Genomic DNA, 23,034 nt, shown 5'->3' on the forward strand with positions numbered 1-23,034 from the left:
ACAATGTAACTTATCAATCATTATCTTTCAAATAGATTTTGGACTATGTAAATTTTGGACTATGTAAATTATCAATCATTATTTTAATAATATATTTTAACAATACTTTCTCAATTTATTTTAGGGAAATATCTTTGATTTACCAATTTTGGGTAATTTTGTATTGGTTAAATAAGTGGGGACATGAAACATAGTTTGAATTTAGATGATTATCAAGAATCACCAACCATGATATAATAACATCTTCGGATTGTTTTCCATGGACTTCTTATGATGGTCATTTCATTCCATTTTCGAAGGAAGTTGAATTAAAAATGATTTTTTTGTTTATTATAAATAATTTGTGCACATAACGTGCATGATGTAATGGCTGGGGCGGATGGCTTTCGCACCCCCAGCCATGTTCGATTTCTGCGGAGGCGCATATTTGATGACCCCCACGCTATGGAGATGTTTGAACGATATTTGTAATGGCTATGCTGTAAAAAATTCTGCTGGCTTCGGCCATATTGATTGTAAAAATCTGCGGGCTTCGGCCATATGATGATTTCTCTCTGAAAAAATAAAAAAAAAAAATTAAAAAAATAATTAAAAAAATAATAATAATAATAATTTGTTAATTAAAATTATTTATTTTTTAATTAATTTTTATTTTTTTAAATGAATAATTTAAATTAGTATAGATTAATTTTAAATAAGGATTTAACATAAGTTGAGAGGGATTCAATTTCTTTATATGTAAATTTTTTTATGAACTGATATTATTTAAATATTTTGTATTGAGGCTGTAGAATAAGCGTCTTTGCTCAATAATAGATAAAATGACTTTTTTCCAGAATAAATTTTTTATTTAATTTTAAACTAAATTCAAAAAAGATTTTTAAAAATTTAAATTTAAGTTTAAGTTGTTTAATTTGTAAAATTTGAATATTCCATAAATTCAATTCGTTTATAAATTCAAAAAATATATTTTAAACAACAAAAAAAATCACAATCTTACTTAAAAGTATATTACAATTTTAATAAAAAAACTAATTTATTTATATATTAAACTACATATTTTTAAAATTATAAAAAAAAACAACAAAACCATTAAAATTACGTATTAAAATTATCAAATTTAATTAATAATTTCATTTTTCAAATTCCTACTTATAAATAGTCCTTGTTAATTTGTTAAACTTTTATGAAGATCTTTTTGTTATTGGGCTTAACATATGATTAATAATTTTTTAATAAAAATGATTAGTTAGCTAAATTCTTTAGAAAATATTTTAATGGTTTGTTTTATATATATATTAATTAATTAATTAATTATATATATATATAATTTATTTATGTTAAAATAAATATATATTTTATTAGTTAATAAATTATAATTATTTATTAATTAATAAATTATAACTATTTATTTACATAATTTAAATTTAAATTTAATAAATATAAATATAATTTTATATTTAATTTTTTTTTTTAGGATTCATTATTATTAATAGTGTTATTCAAGGTGGCCTGGTTTTCTTTAAATAATAATGATGAGTTAGCATGCATTAGATAAAAGTTAGAGATAATTGTCTTTACCACTGGTCTGCAATTAAGTTATGCTAAATTTTACTCACTATAGACAAGTAAATTCAAAATTACTATAACTTTTAGATTTGCTATCAATATAACTTTTAAGTTAATCCATATATGTTTCCATTTACAACCCACAAAGTTAATAGAAATTTAAACCTCAAACTACAAGCCCTCTAAATCTACTACAAACATAACTTCCAATTAAATCTATAAACACCTCTCATAACCCAAAAAATAAATAAAACAATTTAAATATAAAACCACATAATTTTCCATAAAACTCTAATATTACCATCATTACCCATAAAATTGTCTCGGAAAACTTTTTATTTATTTATTTCACATATTTATTAATTTTAAATTTGTTCAAAATTTAATATTAATATAAATATTATTATAATATTTATTATTTTTATATTATAATAATAAAACATTTTAATATAATTATTATATATTTTTTAAAACAAAAATACCAATATAAAATCAATTAAAATATTAAAACTATCTCCTAACTTTTCGCACACACCTATTCGATATTTTATTCTCTTAAAATTTCCTGGGGATAACGTGACATGAATATAACATTTGAGCTTGACGGTTATAGTGAAAATTCTATTTAAAACATATTTTGATTTTATGAGTTTTTGTTTAACGCAATTATATATTTTATGTGGATGTGAAAATTCCATATAAAAACGTAATTAAGTATATTTTATCAAAAGATAATTATTTATTTATAATTATTATAGAAAGGGATGGGATTTAAATTTTATGAAAAGTAAGTTTAAGTGAATAGTTATTAATTATAAATTAGATAATGAAATTACTAATACATAATTAAATGAAATAAAACCGTAGTCTAACTAGCTGGAGGAATTGCTTAGAAAATTATGGAAATTCCGGTCATATTTAGAGAAAATCCGGCAAGAATTTTTGTAAATCCAAGTTATAGTTGTTAAACTTCAAAATTTTAGGTGTCCTAGATGTTTTTGATGGTGCTAAATCCATTTCCACCATCAAAAACACGATTCAAACACTGCCTCTACAAGAATTTTTGATTTTTTTTTGCCTGGATTCCAGCCACTTTTGGGCGTATGGGCAATTCCTCCGCCTCGACTGCGAAATGAACTGATATTTTAAGGTGCGTGAGATTAAAAATAGTCTATGAGACCATTAGTTCCCTATTTTTCCTTTTTGCAAGTCAATTTTTTCCCGATTCAAATTGATAATGAGTTGGCCCATATATACATGTTAAAAAATATTAGTAAAATTTCCTTTTTTGTATAAGACTTTAATTATGTCCACCAATAAAATGATATAAAAATAAAATATGAATATATCAAGAAAAAAATATTAATTCTTTTTGGAAGAAAATTAACATAATTTCATTCATAAAATTATGAGATTACAATTTGCATATACACTTAAAAAGTGTATTCCAAGCTTGATTTTCGTCATCAATAACAACATATTTAATAGAGACCACCAAAGTCAAAAAACATCAAAAAGTATTATGTACCAGCATCTCCATAAGCTCTCGAGAAAGTATACAAATACTAACTACAACCAAGAGGCTCAAAAGAAGAAACATAGTTCATTACATCTCAAAATATATGTAGACATGAGCCCAAAGGTCCATATAAACAACAATCTTACAACACCAAGGATATAAATAAGAAAAACACAATATAACAACAATAGACATGGAAAATGTTGCCATACCAGACATATGCGATATAAAAGCTCAAGCAACATAAACAAAAGATGAGACTCCTCATGAAAATCATTGTCATGTTCCTCAATCACCCAATGATCTATTTTCAGATGAAGGCCATCTGATAAGTTGTCTGCATCATGGTTCCTTTCCCTAAAAAAATGTGAACATGTAAAAGATGCATGAGATCTAATAATATAAGAAACCTCTTCAATAATGGCCAAATAGAGACAAGGAAAAGAACCATTAATCCAATTTACAACCAACTTTACAATCCCAAAAAATCTGAATCCTTGAATATCCCTTGCCTTTTGCAAAAAATAATAGATATTTGGAGGCTAGAAGTTGTGCTTTGTTATTTGTGCCTGGACCAACGATGATCTTTACTTTGAAGAAAAAATTTGGACTATTGCAAAAAAGACTCAGAGGGGGAGGAGGGAGGGGGCGTGAGGTGGGTGGGGGAGGGGGGGCGTGAATCAGTATTTTCAAATCATAAAATTTTCAATTTCATATTCTGATTTATTTACGCTACTTTATCGAAGGGAACCCGTGTGTATACACGACTGTTCTTAAGACAACTAGCACATATCTAGTAAAATTATTTTTCAGATAATTCATCTTCGGTTTATCTTGAGCTAGTGTATCAGTACTTCATTAAACATTAAATAGATAGTAACTATGTGTAGTAAGAATAAAATAAAACATCACAAATAAGAAACACATGAACACCAGGATTTAAGATGGAAACCCAATGTGAGATGGTAATTGGAAGTTGCCATCATATGTTTAAGGGAGTATGATTAACACAACCTTCCCTTTTCGAAAACTCTAGGTTTCAAAAGATAAATGGTTAAAAATGCCTTCACCCCTTTTCATAAAATTAAAGCTAATGAAATACTTGGTAAGTAATACCTTCACCCTTTCTAATATAATTAGAATGAACACCCTATATAAAGTGATACTGTATAACTACTATTCTTAAAATCATATTATTGAACAAAACAAATTATACATCCTATGAAAACTACACTCACTACATATCATAATAATAGTTAAAAATCATATATTACATCACAAGTAAAACTTATACTTATATAATATAAATTATCTTCTTCATATTTACAACCTCCACATTACTTTAACACTACAATCAACACTACAATTATTTGACTATTTCAGATATTATTTTCCTAAATTTAACTGTTTCATAGATCATTCATATGGATGTTACCATGCTTATATTCATTCAAATGCATTACAAGTTTCATATATAAATCTATATTTATATAATTCATATTTACAACCTCCACACTACTTTAACACTACAATTATGTGACTATTTCAGATATTATTCTCCTAAATTTAACTGTTTCATAGATCATTCACATGGATGTTAGCTTACCATTCTTATATTCATTCAAATGCATTACAAGTTTCATATATAAATCTATATTTATATCAACTTTCATTTGTAAAAATTAGTTTATTTACTATATGTTTTGTATTTATTATACATTCACAACATAATTTTATATCTATTTTAATATTAATGTTTAAACTAATCAAATATACAGTAATTTAGTAAAATGAATAAAATCACAACTCAAAATATATAATGATGGGCATTGTCTATCTACACATCAAAATAGTCTAGATTGCTGTTTGTTTGCCGGAATTCATTAAAAATATTTCAAAATATCAAGTAGTTGGAGTGTTTGAAATCCAAAATTTAACAGCTATAACTAAGATTTTCAAAAATATCTTCCAAATTTTTCATAATCTAACACGAATTTCTGAACTATTTTGTGGGTTTAAGGATTTATAAAATAAATAAAATCAAAATCTGTAACCATGTAACGACAAAATATGAAAGGTTATACAAACAATCTATTCTCCAAATTTTAACAAATTACCATGAAATCACCGCTGTTTCATCACCACTTATGTGCACACATTAGACATTTCGCTGGAGACGCCAAGCGGCTAGAAAATCCAATTCCCGTTATCCACGGACGCCATGAATTATTAATGAACCAACCTCTAATAAAATAATTTCAATCGCCTAACCCGCCCGACTGCCTTACATATTTACATTTACAATCAACCATAAAGGGACCTATGTAACTTCTAAGAAATGCTGGCTGTGTTGGATTTAGTAATGTTACAGGAGAGCTGGAGATCATTAATATAACATTAGACATAGTTGGACGGATGCCTGAATCAGCTTGCGTGAATAGAATTGCAACCTCAATGCATCTTACGACTTCCTCCTGCGGCCATGTTTCCATTACTGTCGAATCAATCATATTCAGAAGGCACCCTTGCTTGTGTAGTCTCCATGCCTGCATCCCATGGAAGGTAAATCATCTTTATTCTGATTTATCGCAATCCACTGTCATTCATACCAAAAAATTCATGAATTGAAGTCTTACCCATTCTGATAGGCTTTGCATTTCTGGGGAAAATAATATATCACTGTTTTTTTGTTCATGTCACAATCTCAAGGACTAACACTCCAAAACTATACACATCAGCTTTCAAGGATAGTTGCCCTCGCATTGCATACTCTGGAGCTATGTAACCGCTACATGCTCCAATCAGAAATTCTTCAAATAAGTTGGGGTGATTGTGGCACATGGTTGCATAAATGTTCAGCTATTAACAAATTGATTGCTAATTTAAAACAAATTGCACAGAGAAGAGTACAGGGAAATATTCTCACTATGTCCCTGCAACTCTTGTTTGGATGTGAGTCTCGTCTTCAGGAAAGAGTCTTGCTAACCCAAAGTCTGCTATCTTCGGATTCAATCTCTGGTCAAGCAAAATGTTGTTTGCTTTAATGTCTGTATGGATGATTCCCAACTGTGAATCCTCGTGGAGGTAAAGAAGGCCACGAGCTATTCCCATTATGATGTTATAGCGCTTTTGCCAGTCAAGATGTCTCTTCTTCTCTGGATCTGTATCCGTATTTCAAGAAGAGCAAATTTCAAAACTTTTAAATAATCAATCTCATTAAACTTATGAACGATTTATCATTTTCCCTGAACGCCAAAAAACATCCAAAATGACATACCAAACAGAAAGGTGTCAAGACTCTTGTTCGGCAAAAACTCGTAGACAAGCAACCTTTTTGGCCCCTCGGCACAACATCCAAGCAGCGTTACCAGATTTCGGTGTTGAACATTGGTGACAAGCTTCACTTCATTCATAAACTCTCGTTTTCCCTGTCCAGACTTTACAGACAACTTCTTCACTGCTATTTCTTTCCGTCTCTCGTTATTCCCTGGAAGAATCAGTCCATAAACAATCAATGGAAAAACCCCTCTTCCTGTTCCTCTATCTGAAGGATGATGTAAAGTGATAGTAATAAACTTACAAACAATAGTGGGTAGGTAAATACCTTGTATACAGGGCCAAAGCCTCCCTCTCCAAGTTTCATGTTTTCATGAAAATTATCCGTTGCTTCTATGAGTGCTTCCAGGGTGAAGAGAATTTGCTCATGCTCGATTAGTGTCGATTCTGGATCAATAACATGTTTTTTCTAGATAGAAAAACAATAGGTAAATAAGAATCTAATTTCATTAGATAACATAAATGTGGATTTTCTGCATAGTACCATTTCAACATTATCCATTTTTGAAGTGTTGTTTGAGAATTTGCCTCAGATAAAACACATGATAGATATAGATTTCTTCCTTTATATCTTATATAGTCCATCTGGCTCAGTCGAAATGCACTTATTTTTATAATAAATATCTCGCAGTGAGGGAGGATGCCATTAAAACTGTTTCATATTAGAATGAATATGGACCATCCAAGAATTATAACAAACCCAGGATATTCAAAGGCAGAGACATTTGGCAAACATATCCAGTGGGGTTTTTCAATGGTGCCTACATAGTTATAGAACCAGGGAAATTCTTCCAATTCTGGTGGGAATGGGGACACGATACAAATAGTAAAGCAGAGATCATTGCACTATGGGGAGAGAGATTTGACAAACATATCCAGTGGGGTTTTTCAATGGTGCCTACATAGTTATAGAACAAGGTAAATTCTTCCACTTCTGGTGGGAAGGGGGACAAGACACAAATAGTAAAGCAGAGATCATTGCACTATGGGGAGAGACATTTGGCAAACATATCTAGTGGGGTTTTTCAATGGTGCCTACATAGTTGTAGAACTAGGTAAATTCTTCCACTTCTGGTGGGAAGGGGGACAAGGCACAAATAGTAAAGCATAGATCATTGCACTACGGGGAGAGACATTTGGCAAACATATCCAGTGGGGTTTTTCAATGGTGCCTACATAGTTATAGAACCAGTTAAATTCTTCCACTTTTGGTGGGAAGGGGAAAAATGCATAAATAGTAAAGCAGAGATCATTGCACTATGGGGAGTATTGATCGCGGCAAAATGGCTAGGTTTGGAACACATACATATATATGGTGATGCAAAGAGAATTGTAGACTGGGTAAAAGGATATAACAATTTCAATCCTTTCATATTAACCAAGTGGATGAAACACATCAGGAGACGCTGGTAAGCACCTATCATCATATCGATTTCAATCACATTTACAGGGAGCAGAAATGGACAACTGACTTACTATCAAAGAGAGGAATTGATAAGGAACCTGATAAGTTTTTCTTTTCTATGTAAGAAAAAGGAGTCACGACAAATGTTGGTAACATAAACTTTTCTTAGAGCAGCATGGAGGTATGATAGTCTGCGGTTTTTTTGGATAATGTAGATCACTGTCATATTGTTATTAGAAAAGTAGTAACAAAAGCACTGTAAGGTTGATAAAAGAGTGTTTTTTACAGATAGATTGAAAAACTATGAAAATTATACTATCTGTTTTTTATTAATATAAATCAGAAGCCTTTTTTCCCTCTGAAAAAAACAAACATAAATTTGGATGAGTTGTGTGCCAAGTTATAGATTTCTCTTTATCTCTCCATTGTAGTTTTAGAGAATATTCTGGAATCCATACATGAGCAAGGTTAATAATTCCTATAATCGTTCTGCTGAATAGGATAAATAGGAATAAGGTTAATTATTCTTAGAATCTGTAATCAAGATAAGTTCAACTGGTTGGTTCTACCTTCAATCTACTCACTGGTTACTGGGTTTCGTGAGAAGAAATATTGCAGTTTGTTCCTCAAGGCAAACAAACAGACTATTAACGCTACAAAGACGCCTGCCACAATCCCCAGAGAATTTTCTATAGAGAAAATCATGTAATGTATTATACTGTTATTTACAGACATTGAAGTTACAATCAATTTGTATAATCCCCAAAAGCGGGGAAATCATAAAATTAGATGTGGCTAAGAGGGATTACTTGAGGTGGTGTGTGAAGCTCCATTCGCCTGAGTCATATGGACAAGGCACAAATAGTAAAGCAGAGATCATTGCACTACGGGGTGAGACATTTGGAAAAAATATCCAATGGGGTTTTTTATGTAGGAATTTATAGGTTAAGTTCCTCAAACAGAACACCAAAGGACACCGCTCACAAACAGATCACAGATCAATACACCAGTACTTTTGACGTGGTTAAAACCCTTAAAGAGGGAAACAGTCCACGGCCTGAGCCAACGCAGCCACTTCAGGCATTTATTAATAAAAGAATGAAAATTTACATAAGCTTCTCTCATGGACGGTTAACCTACAAATGACCCTCCATGCTCTTTAAATAGAGATCATGGACCAATCGGGTGTTAAGACACGGATCAAGTGTCGGTAATACCGAGGAGAGAATGAACCGTCGGATCACTACATATCGTGACCGTCGGATTGTAAGTTACAAAATGTACATAGTAAAGAAACACACTTTACCTAACTCTATACTAGACCAAGTTATACTTAACTATTTCCTATGTGTCGGAATATCCTAACATCCCCCCCTAAGAACAACTTGGGATAGGATTGAAGGATTTACAAATATGACACAATAGGAGAAGGAAGGAGGCACTAGAGCCTATCCCCCCTCAGTGACAACTTCCTGGACTCCAACCATAAATCGTAGTTTAGTGAACTTCGCCTCTGTGAGAGCCTTTGTAAAGATGTCTGCAACTTGATCATCTGTTGAACAATATTGCACTTCAAGAACGTGGTCGTGGATGAGCTTTCTGATGAAGTGCATGTGCAGTTCAATGTGTTTGTTGCGCTGATGTTGGACTGGATCTTTGCATAGTTGAATGGCACTTTGATTATCACACCAAAGTGTAGTCGGATGTTGCTGCTGAAATCAAAACTCTGACAGGATTTGACAAAGCCACAAGGCTTCCTTACTAGCTTCTACAGCACCACGATACTCTGCTTCTGCTGAAGAAAGAGAAATGGCACCTTGTTTCTTGCAAGCCCATGTAATAGGTCCTGAACCAAGAGTGAATACATAACCGGCAGTAGACTTCCGATCATCAGGGTCACCAGCCCAATCGGAATCAGTGAAACCAACCAATAGAGGAGATGCTTCGGCACTGTAATGAATCCCAAACTGAACTGTACCTCGAACATAACGAAGTATTCTTTTAGCTGCTTTCCAATGACTTTCACGTGGGTTTTGCATAAATCGAGCAACAAGGCCAACAACAAAGGAAAGGTTAGGACGAGTATGGGTTAGATACAAAAGTTTTCCTACAAGTTGACGGTATAAGGTAGCATCAACTTCAGGAGAAGTACAAGTGACTGAAAGTTTGACACCAGACTGAAAGGGAGAAGGGGCTGGCTTGCAGTCTTCCATGTGAAAATGGCGTAGAATATCACAGGCATACTTGGACTGGGAAAAGGAAATACCTTCCTTGGATTGCAAGACTTGAAGACCAAGAAAATAATGTAAGTGTCCTAAGTCTGTCATTTCAAACTTCTTTGTAAGGCTGGACTTTACATGGTTGATAAGATTGGGATCACTACCAGTGAGGACAAGATCATCAACATAAAGAACAAGAATCATAAGGGACTTGCCCACTTTCTTGTTGTAGACAGTATTGTCAGAATGACACCTAGAAAAGCCAGATTCTAAAAGAAAGCTATCCATTTTGGCATACAAAGCTCGAGGAGCTTGCTTGAGACCATAAAGGGATTTCTTAAGCCGACATACAAGGCTGGAGTCTGTTTGTATAAAGCCAATAGGTTGTTCCATATAGATTTCTTCATGCAAGTCCCCATGCAAGAAGGCGGATTTAACATCCATCTGATGGACTTCCCATTTGAAAGAGGCAGCAAGGGAAAGAACAAGGCAGATAGAGTTCATTTTGGCAACAGGGGAGAAGGTTTCAGTGTAGTGAATGCCTTCAACTTGTGAAAAACCCTTAGCAACAAGACGAACTTTATGTTTATCAACTTTCCCATCTGGTCCATACTTGGTTCTGTAAACCCATTTGCATCTAACAAGTTTTCCTCCCTTTGGTAGAGGAACAAGATCCCATGTATCATTTGTTAATAATGAATGATATTCTTCATTCATAGCTGCTTCCCAATCTGGATGGCCTGAAGCTTCTGCAAAGGTGTCAGGATCATAATTCACTGAAGCTTGAGCCAATAAAGAAGAGGCTCTCTCGAACTAAGAACGTGTACGTCGCTGATCTGTAGGATCACTGGCAAGATCACCTACTGCATCCCGAGTAGCACGGATCCATTTTGGAAGCTGAGGCGCTGAAGGAGGATCCTGAGAAGGTGGGGGAGGATTTTCATCCTCGCTTTCATCATCTGAAGAAGAAATATTTTCAAAAGCAGAAGAGATAGGGAGAGGTGGCACATCTGCCGAACTAGGCTCGTAGGCCGATATATTTTCAGCAAACTTTACATCTCTTCTAATGATAACATTCTTGGACTTAAGTGGAATAAGTCTATAGCCTTTGACATCTTCAGAATATCCAACAAAAATACATTTTTCACTCTTAGGTTCTAAAGCTTTATGTTTCTCATCTGGAATATGGGCCCATGCTTCACTTCCAAAAACACGAAAGTGACTTACATCTGGTTTAATTGAGCTCCATGCTTCTTCTGGAGTGATATTCTTTAAAACCTTAGTAGGAGTGCGATTTATTATGTAATTTGCACAGTTAATTGTTTCTGCCCAATAATTAAGACTAAGTCCTTTAGATTGAAGCATCCAATTAGCCATTTCCTTTAAGGTGCGATTCTTCCTTTCAGCTACACCATTTTGTTGTGGAGTATATGGAACAGTATGTTGCATTTGAATTCCATGCTCAGTGCAAAAGTTGATGAAGTTGTTTTTAACATATTCTCCGCCATTATCAGATCTTAGCTTAAGAATTTGATGTCCAGATTGTTTTTCAACAAAGACCTTAATTTTAGGATATTCCGACACATAGGAAATAGTTAAGTACAACTTGGTCTAGTATAGAGTTAGGTAAAGTGTGTTTCGTTACCTTGTACATTTTGTAACTTACAATCCGACGGTCACGATATGTAGTGATCCGACTATTCATTCTCTCCTCGGTATTACCGACACTTGATCCGTGGCTTAACACCCGATTGGTCCATGATTTCTATTTAAAGCGCATGGAGGGTCATTTCTAGGGTAATTCGTCTATGAGAGAAGCATATGTAAATTTTCATTCTTTGATTAATAAATTTCCTGAAGTGGCCGCGTTGGCTCAGGCCGTGGACTGTTTCCCTCTTTGAGGGTTTTAACCACGTCAAAATACTGGTGTATTGATCTGTGATCTGTTTGTGAGTGGTGTCCTTTGGTGTTCTGTCTGAGGAACTTACCCTGTAAATTCCTACATGGTATCAGAGCTATTTGACGGCCGCGTCCGTTGGTGATCCAAATCTGAAGCCGGTAGAACTGCATCCGACTACCGTTTCCTAGATCTCCTGTTTCTGACTGCTTTCGGGCCAAGAGGACTGCTCTGTTGTGTTGGGAGCATCTGTTCCAGTGAGGAACCCCTTTCGTTTCACGCGAAAAGGTTTCCGGTAGCTCTAGCTGCGTCATTTTTAAGATCTAGAGGTATACAGTGTTTATTTGCAGTTTACATTTATTTTCTCTCTGTTTATTTCGGTTTTCAGTTTATTTAGCTTTTTTTATTACCGGATCTATACCTTTCATTTCTGTGTATGCTCTTTTCCCTGCGACTCTGTGCGATCTGGGCAAATTAGAAACAGAAAGGAAGGATTTTTCTCATGCGTATGCTCTTTTCCGCTGTGCCTTAGTGTGATCTCGGAAAATCAGAAACATTGAGGAAAATATTTAGGTTCCGGCTAAAGCTAACTTTGAGCCGCAAGGTTCATTTTTGAAAATATCTAGTTTCCGGCTAAAGCTAACTTCGAGCCGCAAGGTTTTTTTTTTTTGTATGTCCGTGTTGGGTTTTGTGTTTTTTGTTTTGTAGGGAAAAAGAGCTTTCTCAAAGCAAGCACGCAACCCAAAGCATCAACCCCCCCCCCTCCTCTCTCTCTCTCAAACTTTTTGTATAGCTCACTTGGTGCAAAGCTAATTTATGAGAGTAGAGTTCTTGGGTTTAAGTCTCCATTTTTTGGGGGCGGATTTTTCATTTCCGCACATTCCCGCACTTCATCAGCGACTTCATCAATTTTTTTTCAAAAAGCCATAACTTCTTCATCCGGAAGCCGTTTTCAGAACCGTTTTTTTTTAAACGGCCTAATTTTTCGAGATCTTTCCATTGGTACACTTAGCTTCAGCATCTACAGCTTCAATTTCTGTTAAAAATGGAAAGTCCATGCCAAATCATTCTTGATAGCACTAACTACTTCCAATGGTGGTCCTACATTGTGGATTTACTTAGAAGTAAAGGTCTTTACAGAATAGCCACAGGCCAAGAGACCAAACCGAAAGATGAAGACAAGGCAGCTAAATGGGAAAATAGGCAAGACCAAGCACGTGGGTTGATAGGAATGTCTATTTCTCCAGATCTTAGATTCCATATTGCAGAACTTGATACTCCTGATGAAGCACTGCAACAGATTACTAAAGTCTTTGGAATTAAAAATGAACTTAAAGCCCATCAACTTGAAAATGGATTGCTTACATTGGACCCCAATAATTTTTCTTGCATTGAAGATTTTTGTCCAAGTTCAAGACCCTTAGACTTCTCTTGGAAGGTGTTAAGATTAAGAAAGAAGATAGTAGCCTTATCTACTCCATTCTTACTAAGTTGGGACCAGCCTATTCTGTGTTTGTTTCCACCTTCCATTCTACAAGAGAAGCCTTCATTTCTCAAGGAAAAACCTACAAGTCCCCTTCCTTTGATTCCTTTTGTGATTCTTTAATAAGAGAACAAGAAAAACTCTTACACCTTGGTCTTCTTCATCTTGGAAACTCTTCTAAGAAAGCATTAGCCACCCAACAACAAACAATCCAAAGAATCCTAAGAAGTTGTATCCTAAAAAGAATGGTCCTAAACCAAACAAGGGTCCTAAGCAATTTCAGCCTCAAAATGAAAAATCATTTCAACAAAATGATAAGACAAATAAAAACAAAGGGAAGAAGACTGATAGACATTGCAACTTTTGTAATCGAGATGGCCACTTAGAATCCAAATGATTTAAGAAGATGGAAGCCTTGGAAGCAGCAATGAAGAAGCATAACATCCATTTGGAGCAATCTTCAACTTCAACTTCATCTTCAGGAATGGCACTTTCTGCATGTGGTTGTCAAGCATCTCGGTTTGGCTATGCACTAAATGTATCTTCTTCTTCTCATTCTCATGAGTGGCTCATTGATTCTGGAGCTTCTTATCACATGGCCAAAAACAAAGCCATGTTTTCTTCTTTAAATGATTGTAACACCAAAAATATATATGTTGGTGATGATAGATCTCTTAGTGTTGTAGGGACTTGAACTGTTCATCTAGACAATGGTCAGTTTAATGATGTATTATGTGTTCCAACCTTATCCTGCAACCTTCTATCTATATATCAGATAACTCATTCAGGTGAAGGTAAAATCGTTGAATTTTCACCTCATGATGTTGTAATTAAGGACCTAAGAGATCCTAGATAGATTTTAGCTACTGGCATTGCTGATGATTCTACAAGGTTGTATAAGTTTCACAACTTTGGGTCATCAAATCTTCCCTCAGTATTTGTTGCTCATAATGATGAAGTAAGCAAACTTTGGCATGAGTGATTTGGTCACTTAAACTATCGCTCTCTTCAGAATCTATGTAAAGAAAATATGGTGACAGGTCTTCCAATGGTATCTTGTAGAGATGGTGTTTGTTCCGGATGTGTACTCGGAAAACATCATCGGGACAGTTTTGAAAAACGTGCCTCTTGGCACGCCTCAGCCCCTTTACAACTTGTGCATAGTGATTTATGTGGTCCACTTCCAGTTGCTTCATTCTCTGGCTACAAGTATTTCTTAACTTTCATTGATGATTTCTCCAGACGCACTTGAGTATACTTCTTAAAACTTAAGAGTGAAGTATTTAACATGTTCTTGGCCTTTAAGGCCTTTGTTGAAAAACAATCTGGACATCAAATTCTTAAGCTAAGATCTGATAATGGCGGAGAATATGTTAAAAACACATTCATCAACTTTTGCACTGAGAATGGAATTCAAATGCAACATACTGTTCCATATACTCCACAACAAAATGGTGTAGCTGAAAGGAAGAATCGCACCTTAAAGGAAATGGCTAATTGTATGCTTCAATCTAAAGGACTTAGTCTTAATTATTGGGCAGAAGCAATTAACTGTGCAAATTACATAATAAATTGCACTCCTACTAAGGTTTTAAAGAATATCACTCCAGAAGAAGCATGGAGCTCAATCAAACCAGATGTAAGTCACTTTTGTGTTTTTGGCAGTGAAGCATGGGCCCATATTCCAGATGAGAAACATAAAGCTTTAGAACCTAAGAGTGAAAAATGTATTTTTGTTGGATATTCTGAAGATGTCAAAGGCTATAGACTTATTCCACTTAAGTCCAAGAATGTTATCATTAGAAGAGATGTAAAGTTTGCTGAAAATATATCGGCCTACGAGCCTAGTTCGGCAGATGTGCCACCTCTCCCTATCTCTTCTACTTTTGAAAATATTTCTTCTTCAGATGATGAAAGCGAGGATGAAAATCCTCCCCCACCTTCTTAGGATCCTCCTTCAGCTCCTCAGCTTCCAAATTGGGTCCGTGCTACTCGGGATGCAGCAGGTGATCTTGCCAGTGATCCTACAGATCAGCGACGTACACGTTCTCAGTTCGAGAGAGCCTCTTCTTTACTGGCTCAAGCTTCAGTGAATGATGATCCTGACACCTTTGCAGAAGCTTCAGGCCATCCAGATTGGGAAGCAGCTATGAATGAAGAATATCATTCATTATTGGCAAATGATACATGGGATCTTGTTCCTCTACCAAAGGGAGGAAAACTTGTTAGATGCAAATGGGTTTACAGAACCAATTATGGACCAGATGGGAAAGTTGATAAACATAAAGCTCGTCTTTTTGCTAAGGGTTTTTCACAAGTTGAAGGCATTGACTACACTGAAAACTTCTCCCCTGTTGCCAAAATGAACTCTATCCGCCTTGTTCTTTCCCTTGCTGCCTCTTTCAAATGGGAAGTCCATCAGATGGATGTTAAATCCGCCTTCTTGCATGGGGACTTGCATGACGAAATCTATATGGAACAACCCATTGGATTTATACAAACAGACTCCAGCCTTGTATGTCGGCTTAAGAAATCCCTTTATGGTCTCAAGCAAGCTCCTCGAGCTTGGTATGCCAAAATGGATAACTTTCTTTTAGAAAATGGCTTTTCTAGGTGTCATTCTGACAATACTGTCTACACCAAGAAAGTGGGCAAGTCTCTTATCATTCTTGTTCTTTATGTTGATGATCTTATCCTGACTGGTAGTGATCCCAACCTTATAAACCATGTGAAGTCTAGCCTTAAAAGGAAGTTTGAAATGACAGACTTAGGACACTTACATTATTTTCTCGGTCTTCAAGTCTTGCAATCCAAGGAAGGTATTTCCCTTTCTCAGTCCAAGTATGCCTGTGATATTCTACGCCACTTTCACATGGAAGACTGTAAGCCAGCCCCTTCTCCCTTTCAGTCTGGAGTCAAACTTTTAGTCACTTGTACTTCTCCTGAAGTTGATGCTACCTTATACCGTCAACTTGTAGGGAAACTTTTGTATCTAACCCATACTCATCCTGACCTTTCCTTTGCTGTTGGCATTGTTGCTCGGTTTATGCAAAACCCACGTAAAAGTCATTGGAAAGCAGCTAAAAGAATACTTCGTTATGTTCGAGGTACAATTTAGTTTGGGATTCATTACAGTGCAGAAGCATCTCCTCTATTGGTTGGTTTCACTGATTCCGATTGGGCTGATTCCGATTCTGATTTCAGCAGCAACATCCGACTACACTTTGGTGTGATAATCAAAGTGCCATTCAACTATGCAAAGATCCAGTCCAACATCAGCGCAACAAACACATTGAACTGCACATGCACTTCATCAGAAAGCTTATTCACGGCCATGTTCTTGAAGTGCAATATTGTTCAACAGATGATCAAGTTGCAGACATCTTTACAAAGGCTCTCACAGAGGCGAAGTTCACTAAACTTCGATTTATGGTTGGAGTTCAGGAAGTTGTCACTAAGGGGGGATAGGCTCTAGTGCCTCCTTCCTTCTCCTATTGTGTCATATTTGTAAATCCTTCAATCCTATCCCAAGTTGTTCTTAAGGGGGGATGTTAGGATATTCCGACACATAGGAAATAGTTAAGTACAACTTGGTCTAGTATAGAGTTAGGTATAGAGTTAGGTAAAGTGTGTTTCTTTACCTTGTACATTTTGTAACTTACAATCCGACGGTCACGATATGTAGCGATCCGACGGTTCATTCTCTCCTTGGTATTACCGACACTTGATCCGTGGCTTAACATCCGATTGGTCCATGATTTCTATTTAAAGTGCATGGAGGGTCATTTGTAGGGTAATCCGTCTATGAGAGAAGCATATGTAAATTTTCATTCTTTGATTAATAAATTGCATGAAGTGGCCGCATTGGCTCAGGCCATGGACTGTTTCCCTCTTTGAGGGTTTTAACCACGTCAAAATACTGGTGTATTGATCTGTGATCTGTTTGTGAGCGGTGTCCTTTGGTGTTCTGTCTGAGGAACTTACCCTGTAAATTCCTACACTTAAAGGTCAAGAACATGTTAAGTACTTCACTCTTGAGTTTTAAGAAGTATACCCAAGTGCGTCTGGAGAAATCCTTAATGAAAGTTAAGAAATACTTGTAGCCAGAGAAGGAAACAACTGGAAGTGGACCACATAAATCACTATGCACAAGCTGTAAAGGGGCTGAGGCGTGCCAAGAGGCACGTTTTTCAAAACTGTCCCGATGATGTTTTTCGAGGACACATCCGGAACAAACACCATCTCTGCAAGATACCATTGGAAGACCTGTCACCATATTTTCTTTACATAGATTCTGAAGAGAGCGATAGTTTAAGTGACCAAATCGCTCATGCCAAAGTTTGCTCACTTCATCATTATAAGCAACAAATACTGAGGGAAGATTTGATAACCCAAAGTTGTGAAACTTATACAACCTTGTAGAATCATCAGCAATGCCAGTAGCTAAAATCTGTCTAGGATCTCTTAGGTCCTTAATTACAACATCGTGAGGTGAAAATTCAACGATTTTACCTTCACTTGAATGGGTTATCTGATATACAGATAGAAGGTTGCAGGATAAGTTTGGAACACATAATACATCATTAAAATGACCATTGTCTATATGAACAGTTCCAGTCCCTACAACACTAAGAGATCTATCATCACCAACATATATATTTTTGGTGTTACAATCATTTAAAGAAGAAAACATGGCTTTGTTTTTGGCCATGTGATAAGAAGCTCCAGAATCAATGAGCCACTCATGAGAATGAGAAGAAGAAGATACATTTAGTGCATAGCCAGACCGAGATGCTTGACAACCACATGCAGAAAGTGCCATTCCTGAAGATGAAGTTGAAGTTGAAGAGTGCTCCAAATGGATGTTATGCTTCTTCATTGCTGCTTCCAAGGCTTCCATATTCTTAAAGCATTTGGATTCTAAGTGGCCAACTCGATTACAAAAGTTGCAATGTCTATTAGTCTTCTTCCCTTTGTTTTTATTTGTCTTATCATTTTGTTGAAATGATTTTTCATTTTGAGGCTGAAATTGCTTAGGACCCTTGTTTGGTTTAGGACCATTCTTTTTAGGATACAACTTCTTAGGATTCTTTGGATTTGGTTGCTGCTGGGCAGCTAACGCTTTCTTAGAAGAGTTTCCAAGATTAAGAAGACCAAGGTGTAAGAGTTTTTCTTGTTCTCTTATTAAAGAATCACAAAAAGAATCAAAGGAAGGGGACTTGTAGTCTTGTCCTTGAGAAATGAAGGCTTCTCTTGTAGAATGGAAGGTGGAAACAAACACAGAGTAGGCTGGTCCCAACTTAGTAAGAATGGAATATATAAGGTTACTATCTTCTTTCTTAACCTTAACACCTTCCAAGAGAAGTCTCAGGGTCTTGAACTTGGACAGAAAATCTTCAATGCAAGAAAAATTATTGGGGTCCAATGTAAGCAACTCATTTTCAAGTTGATGGGCTCTAAGTTCATTTTTAATTCCAAAGACTTTAGTAATCTGTTTCATTGCTTCATCAGGAGCATCAAGTTCTGCAATATGGAATCTAAGATCTGGAGAAATAGACATCCCTATCAACCCACGTGCTTGATCTTGCCTATTTTCCCATTTAGCTGCCTTATCTTCATCTTTCGATTTGGTTTCTTGAACTGTGGCTATTCTGTAGAGACCTTTACTTCTAAATAAATCCACAATGTAGGACCACCATTGGAAGTAGTTGGTGCTGTCAAGAATAACTTGGCATGGAATTTCCATTTTAACAGAAACTAAAGCTATAAATGCTGAAACTAAGTGTTGCAATGGAAAGATCTCGAAAAATTAGGCTGTTTAAAAAAAAACGGTTTTGAAAACGGCTTCCGGATGAAGAAGTTATGGGTTTTTGAAGAAAATTTGATGAAGTCGCTGATGAAGTGCGGGAATGTGCAGAAATGAAAAATCCGCCCCCACAAAATGGAGACTTGAACCCAAGACCTCTACTCTCATAAATTAGCTTTGGAACAAGTGAGCTATACAAAAAGTTTGAGAGAGAGAGAGAGGGGGGTTGAAGCTTTGGGTTGTGTGCTTGCTTTGAGAAAGCTCTTTTTCCCTACAAAACAAAAAAACACAAAACCCAACACGGAAATACAAAAAAAACGAACCTTGAGGCTCGAAGATAGCTTTACCCAAAAACTAAATATTTTTCTCAATGTTTCTGATTTTCCGAGATCACACTAAGGCGCAGCGGAAAAGAGCATACGCATGAGAAAAATCCTTCCTTTCTGTTTCTGATTTGCCCAGATCGCACAGAGTCACGGGGCAAAGAGCATACGCAGAAATGAAAGGTATAGATCCGGTAATAAAAAAAGCTAAATAAACCGAAACCGAAATAAACAGAGAGAAAATAACTGTAAACTGCAAATAAACATTGTATACCTCCAGATCTTAAAAATAACGTAGCTAGGGCTACCGGAAACCTTTTCGCGTGAAACGAAAGGGGTTCCTCACTGGAACAGATGCTTCCAACACAACAAAGCAGTCCTCTCGGCCCAAAAGTAGTCAGAAACAGTAGATCTAGAAACGGTAATCGGATGCAGTTCTACCGGCTTCAGATTTGGATCACCAATGGACGCAGCCCTCAAATAGCTCTAATACCATGTAGGAATTTACAGGTTAAGTTCCTCAGACCGAACACCAAAGGATACCGCTCACAAACAGATCACAGATCAATACACCAGTACTTTTGACGTGGTTAAAACCCTCAAAGAGGGAAACAGTCCAGGGCCTGAGCCAACGCGGCCACATCAGGCAATTTATTAATAAAAGAATGAAAATTTACATAAGCTTCTTTCATGGACGGTTAACCTACAAATGACCCTCCATGCTCTTTAAATAGAGATCATGGACCAATCGGGTGTTAAGCCACGGATCAAGTGTCGGTAATACCGAGGAGAGAATGAACCGTCGGATCACCACATATCGTGACCGTTGGATTGTAAGTTACAAAATGTACATAGTAAAGAAACACACTTTACCTAACTCTATACTAGACCAAGTTATACTTAACTATTTCCTATGTGTCGGAATATCCTAACATTTTAATGGTGCCTACAAAGTTATAGAACTAGGTAAATTCTTCCACTTTTGGTGGGAAGGGGGACAAGGCACAAATAGTAAAGCAGATATCATTGCACTATGGGGAGAGACATTTGGCAAACTTATCCAGTGGGTTTTTTCAATGGTGCCTACATAGTTATAGAACTAGGTAAATTCTTCCACTTTTGGTGGGAAGGGGGACAAGGCACAAATAGTAAAGCAGATATCATTGCACTATGGGGAGAGACATTTGGCAAACATATTTAGTGGGGCTTTTCAATGGTACCTACATAGTTATAGAACCAGGGAAATTCTTCCAATTTTGGTGGCAATGGGGACAAGGCACGAATAGTAAAGCAAAGATCATTGCACTATGGGAAGAGACATTTGGCAAACATATCCAGTGGGGTTTTTCAATGGTGCCTACATAGTTATAGAACCAGGTAATTCTTCCACTTCTGGTGGGAAGGGGGACAAGGCACAAATAGTAAAGTAGAGATCATTGCACTATGGGGAGAGACATTTGGCAAACATATCCAGTGAGGGTTTTCAATGGTGCCTACATAGTTATAAAACTAGGGAAATTATTCCAATTCTGGTGGGAATGGGGACAAGGCACAAATAGTAAAGCAGAGATCATTACACTATGGGGAGAGACATTTGATAAACATATCCAGTCGGGTTTTTCAATGGTGCCTACATAGTATAGAACCATGTAAATTCTTCCACTTCTTGTGGGAAGGGGGACAAGGCACAAATAGTAAAGCAGAGGTCATTGCACTATGGGGAGAGACATTTGGCAAACATATCCAGTGGGGTTTTTCAATGATGCCTACATAGTTATAGAACCAGGTAAATCCTTCCACTTCTGGTGGGAAGGGGGACAAGGCAGAAATAGTAAAGCAGAGATCATTGCACTATGGGGAGAGACATTTGGCAAACATATCCAGTGGGGTTTTTCAATGGTGCCTACATAGTTATAGAACCAGGTAAATTCTTCCACATTTGGTGGGAAGGGGGAAAACACACAAATAGTAAAGCATAGATCATTGCACTATGGGGAGTACTGATCACGACAAAATGGCTAGGTTTGGAACACATACAGATCTATGGTGATGCAAAGAGAATCATAGACTGGGTGAAAGGATATAACAATTTCAATCCTCTCATATTAACCAATTGGATGAAACACATTAGGACGTTGGTAAGCACCTATCATTATATCAATTTCGATCACATCTACAGGGAGAAGAACAAGACAACTGACTTACTATCAAAGAGAGGAATTGATAAGGAACGTGATAAGTTTTTCTTTTCTATGTATGAACAAGGAGTCACGACAAACGCTGGTAACATAAACTTTTCTTAGAGAAGCTTGGAGGTATAATGGTCTGCAGTTTTTTTGGATAATGTAAAGAACATTAGAAAAGTTGATTGAGAAGATCACTCTCATATTGTTATTAGAAAAATAGTTTTGTTTTTAGGACAGTAGATGAAAGAACTGAGGTTATGGATTATAACGCTGGTAAGATTCATAGGAGAAAAAGTAGTAACAAAAGTACTGTAAGGTTGATAAAAGAATGTTTTTTACAGACAGATTGAAAAACTCTGAAAATTGTACTATCTGTATTTATTAATATAAATCAGAAGCCTTTTTCCCTCTGAAAAAAACAAACATAAATTTGGATGAGTTGTGTGCCAAGTTATAGATTTCTCTTTATCTCTCCATTGTAGTTTTAGAGAATATTTTGGAATCCATACATGAGCAAGGTAAATAATTCCTAGAATCGTTTAGTTGAATAGGATAAAAAGGGATAAGGTTAATTATTCTTAGAATCTGTAATCAAGATAAGTTCAACTGGTTGGTTCTACCTTCAGTCTGCTCACTGGTTACTGGGTTCCGTGAGAAGAAATATTTCAGTTTGTTCCTTAGGGAAAACAAACAAACCATTAACGCTACAAACATGCCTGCCACAATCCCCATAGAATTCTCTGTAGAGAAAATCATGTAATGTATTGTATTGTTATTTACAGACATTGAAGTTACAATCAATTTGTATAATCCCCAAAAGCGGGGAAATCATAAAATTAGATGTGGCCGAGAGAGATTACTTGACGTTGTGGGTGAAGTTCCATTCATCTGAATCGTCTCGGCATCTAGTGTTGGAGGGCTTGCCCCGGAGGAGTTAGAGGATGGAGGTGCAGCTGGATTGGTACTATTCGCTGCAGTACTAGTGTTAAAAGAAGGGGATATTTCATATTGAACCCTGCAGCTTCCCGATAGTGCTTGGGCTCCTCCATTCAGAGAATGACATCCGTGGAGGTTATTCATTGCTGGTTGAAAGCAAGATGTGTAGTCCTTTCCGAACATATCTCTCGAACATTTAACAAAACTCTAAACAATGCCAGTGGCAGAACATGTAGCTGATCCTTGAGCGAATCCCTCATTTGCAGAATTGCAGGTCTCATTAGACTGGTTGAAAAGGATATTTGAAGTAGTGGCCCTGGAATTATATAGGCCACTTGTACTAATCCCTTGGGGT

At 36.0% G+C, this 23,034-nt stretch overlaps 1 protein-coding gene across 1 annotated transcript; it reads right to left on the reverse strand.

Moving 5' to 3' along the window:
- Positions 1-5,600: 5,600 nt before the first annotated feature.
- LOC149222864 (cysteine-rich receptor-like protein kinase 43) lies at positions 5,601-22,823 on the reverse strand. The gene is made up of 6 exons (XM_089387700.1): positions 22,604-22,823; positions 6,693-6,811; positions 6,366-6,564; positions 6,015-6,249; positions 5,789-5,876; positions 5,601-5,684 (listed from the first exon to the last, which is right to left on the reverse strand). The coding sequence occupies exons 1-6, from the start codon at positions 22,821-22,823 to the stop codon at positions 5,601-5,603; spliced, it is 945 nt and encodes a 314-aa protein (XP_089243826.1).
- Positions 22,824-23,034: the final 211 nt, after the last annotated feature.

The sequence above is a fragment of the Pinus tabuliformis genome, chromosome Q, assembly GCF_031772625.1.
Source record: "Pinus tabuliformis cultivar Carrire ecotype Pingquan chromosome Q, CPIR1, whole genome shotgun sequence".
Lineage (NCBI taxonomy): Eukaryota > Viridiplantae > Streptophyta > Pinopsida > Pinales > Pinaceae > Pinus > Pinus tabuliformis.

What these genes read in the sequence shown, in the direction of transcription:
- LOC149222864 (XM_089387700.1), bottom strand. Translation starts at nt 22,823, where the DNA reads ATGAATAACCTCCACGGATGTCATTCTCTGAATGGAGGAGCCCAAGCA. An exon ending in TCTTGACACCTTTCTGTTTG is followed by an intron (nt 6,250 to 6,365) that starts GTATGTCATTTT and finishes ATACGGATACAG; the next exon opens with ATCCAGAGAAGAAGAGACAT. An exon ending in GAGTGTTAGTCCTTGAGATT is followed by an intron (nt 5,685 to 5,788) that starts GTGACATGAACA and finishes TATGAATGACAG; the next exon opens with TGGATTGCGATAAATCAGAA.